The sequence below is a fragment of the Odontesthes bonariensis genome, chromosome 12 (genome assembly GCF_027942865.1).
Source record: "Odontesthes bonariensis isolate fOdoBon6 chromosome 12, fOdoBon6.hap1, whole genome shotgun sequence".
In the NCBI taxonomy this organism is placed as follows: Eukaryota; Metazoa; Chordata; class Actinopteri; order Atheriniformes; family Atherinopsidae; genus Odontesthes; species Odontesthes bonariensis.
The window spans coordinates 18841076-18843474 of NC_134517.1; the positions used below are offsets into that span (position 1 = coordinate 18841076).

At 45.0% G+C, this 2399-nt stretch overlaps 1 protein-coding gene across 1 annotated transcript; it reads left to right on the forward strand.

Moving 5' to 3' along the window:
* Positions 1 to 426: 426 nt before the first annotated feature.
* On the forward strand, positions 427 to 2078 carry LOC142395961 (E3 SUMO-protein ligase ZBED1-like). Its single transcript, XM_075478509.1, has 2 exons — positions 427 to 1471; positions 1572 to 2078. The coding sequence occupies exons 1-2, from the start codon at positions 446 to 448 to the stop codon at positions 2076 to 2078; spliced, it is 1533 nt and encodes a 510-aa protein (XP_075334624.1). The 5' UTR covers positions 427 to 445.
* Positions 2079 to 2399: the final 321 nt, after the last annotated feature.

Sequence of the window (2399 nt, forward strand, 5' to 3'; positions counted from 1 at the left end):
GTGTATTAGGGTTGGTAATGAATAATCGATGATCGATTCTTTGTTTGTAAGAATTTATTCGACTAAAATTCTAAGCCTAATAAATAATCGTTCTGATCGCGCGCATTATGAGAACAGCTATAACTTCCGGTATCTTGCGTGACGACAGACGAAACCGGCAGGTGGCGGTATGCGCAAGCACAGCGTAACCCGCCAATAACTCAAAGAAGAAAAAGAAGACAACAGACGAGCTGTGATGAAGCGGGCTAGGAGAAGTACAGTGTGGGACCATTTCTCTAGAAAAGACGATAAAGTCCAATGTAATTATTGTGACGCCCTGTTTACCTACCATAGTGCAACGTCTCCACTAATATATCATCTAAAAAATGTACATCCGAACGTTAATTCCGGCGAAGCCAGCTCAAGCGGAGGGCAGCCAACCATTCAGGCTACACTGGCTAGGAGGATGTGTGATGACAAGCGAGCGAACGAAATCACCAAACGCATAGTGAATATGATTGTGAAAGATATGTTGCCTTTAAGTGTGGCTGACGGCGAGGGTTTTCGGGAACTTATGGGATTTATTGAGCCAGGATACCGTATTCCATCCAGAAAAACGTTCACCAACCGCTTGGAGCAACAGTATGCTGAGAAGAAGGCAGAGTTAAAAGAGAAACTTGCTTCTGCCGACGTCGCTTTGACCACTGACTGCTGGACTGCTTTGACTACGGAGAGCTACATTACAGTGACATGCCACTACATTGAGGAAGACTGGCAAGTGAAGTCGGCAGTCCTTCTCACAGAGAGTTTTTCAGACAAACACACTGCCGACAATTTGGCTGAGAAATTAAAGGAATCTGTGGATGATTGGGGGCTCGCTGGCCGAGTAGCTGCTTGCGTGCATGACAACGCCAGGAATATAGTTGCGGCAAACGATCCCACTCGAGTGAGTTGGCAGTCACTCCCATGCTTTGCACATACTTTACAGTTAGCCATCAATGATGGCTTCGCTCTTGACATGCATAGGGTCATCGCAGCAGCTGGGAGGTTAGTTAAGCATTTCCACCACAGCACACCTGCTACCCGCGCACTGGAGGCAAAGCAAGAACAACTACAACTGCCAAAACACCGCCTGATCCAGTCTTGCAAAACCCGTTGGAATTCGGTCTGTGACATGTTCGAGAGGTTAATGGAACAACGATGGGCTGTCACTGCAGTGCTGTCCGATCGTACAGTGACTAAAATCCAAAATGCCAGAATTCTCGAGATGAAAGATGAACACTGGCAGTTAATGGAAGACTCTTTACCTGTGTTGAAGGCGCTGAAGTGTGCTACAACGGTATTATCTTCAGAGACAGAGGTCTCAATCTCCAGCACATATCCCATTACCTTCAGCCTGATAAATGCTCATCTTAAGAGTGATGATGGAGGCCACCCCAAGATTGAAGCGTTCAAGAATGAAGTGCAGTCTCAGCTGGCCAAACGAATGAAGGTAGGCCTGTGTTTGACGTTGCTGCTACTAGTTCTAGCTATTTGTCTATAGCTATTGATAGACCAGCTTCAATGTTCTTATTTTTTGTGTATCTCTGCAGGTCGATTCGGACAACTTCCCTTCAACGTCACCAGCAATGATTGCTATGATCTTAGATCCTCGCCACAAACATTTAGGATATCTCAAGCCTTCACAAAGGTTGACTTTGAAGAATGCAGTACTGGATATCGCGGCCACCACTACTGTTGAGCAGAGTGATGCAGCTGACAGCGCAGGATCACTGCCGCGGGGAAGTGCTACTGCAAGTGCCATAGCTGTGCTTTTGGGTGACAATTACACTGCTAGTCCAAATGAAGATACGGAATTGGATGGCTATCTCAAAGACCGTCCACCTCCCCTGGATACAAATCCCACAGACTGGTGGAAAAATAACACAGGGAGATACCCAAGACTGGCTAAATTGGCACAGCGCAATCTGTGTATACCGGCGACCTCCGTCCCATCTGAACGAGTTTTTTCAGCTGCCGGACTGACAGTAAATCGATTGCGCACACGCCTTACCCCAGAACATGTCAACATGTTGATTTTTATGAACAAAAACACATAGGTGAGTCTGTGATATATAATGTATGCAGGTGTTACCCGGCAACCTTGGATGGCTGAGGGTAATGTGTTAGATGATCTTCTCTCAACGTGTGATACTGTGGTATGAGAAAGACGAGACACACACGTTGAGCTTCTTTCACATTCAACCAGAAGATTTATTCTTCTTGTGTTATAAACACACTTCATATGCAGCATACTTCAGATATCACATACTTCAGTAGAGAACCATTAACTTCATTACATCAGAATTGACTGTAATATACCTTTAAACCAAACATGCTCTATTTAGCATTATGAATTCTGTCAAAATACAAAATTAATT

Bases quoted from the DNA above. Each gene is read 5' to 3' on its own strand.
- LOC142395961 (XM_075478509.1), top strand. From the start codon at position 446: ATGTGTGATGACAAGCGAGCGAACGAAATCACCAAACGCATAGTGAAT. The intron at 1,472-1,571 runs GTAGGCCTGTGT...GTATCTCTGCAG, and splicing joins AGCTGGCCAAACGAATGAAG to GTCGATTCGGACAACTTCCC.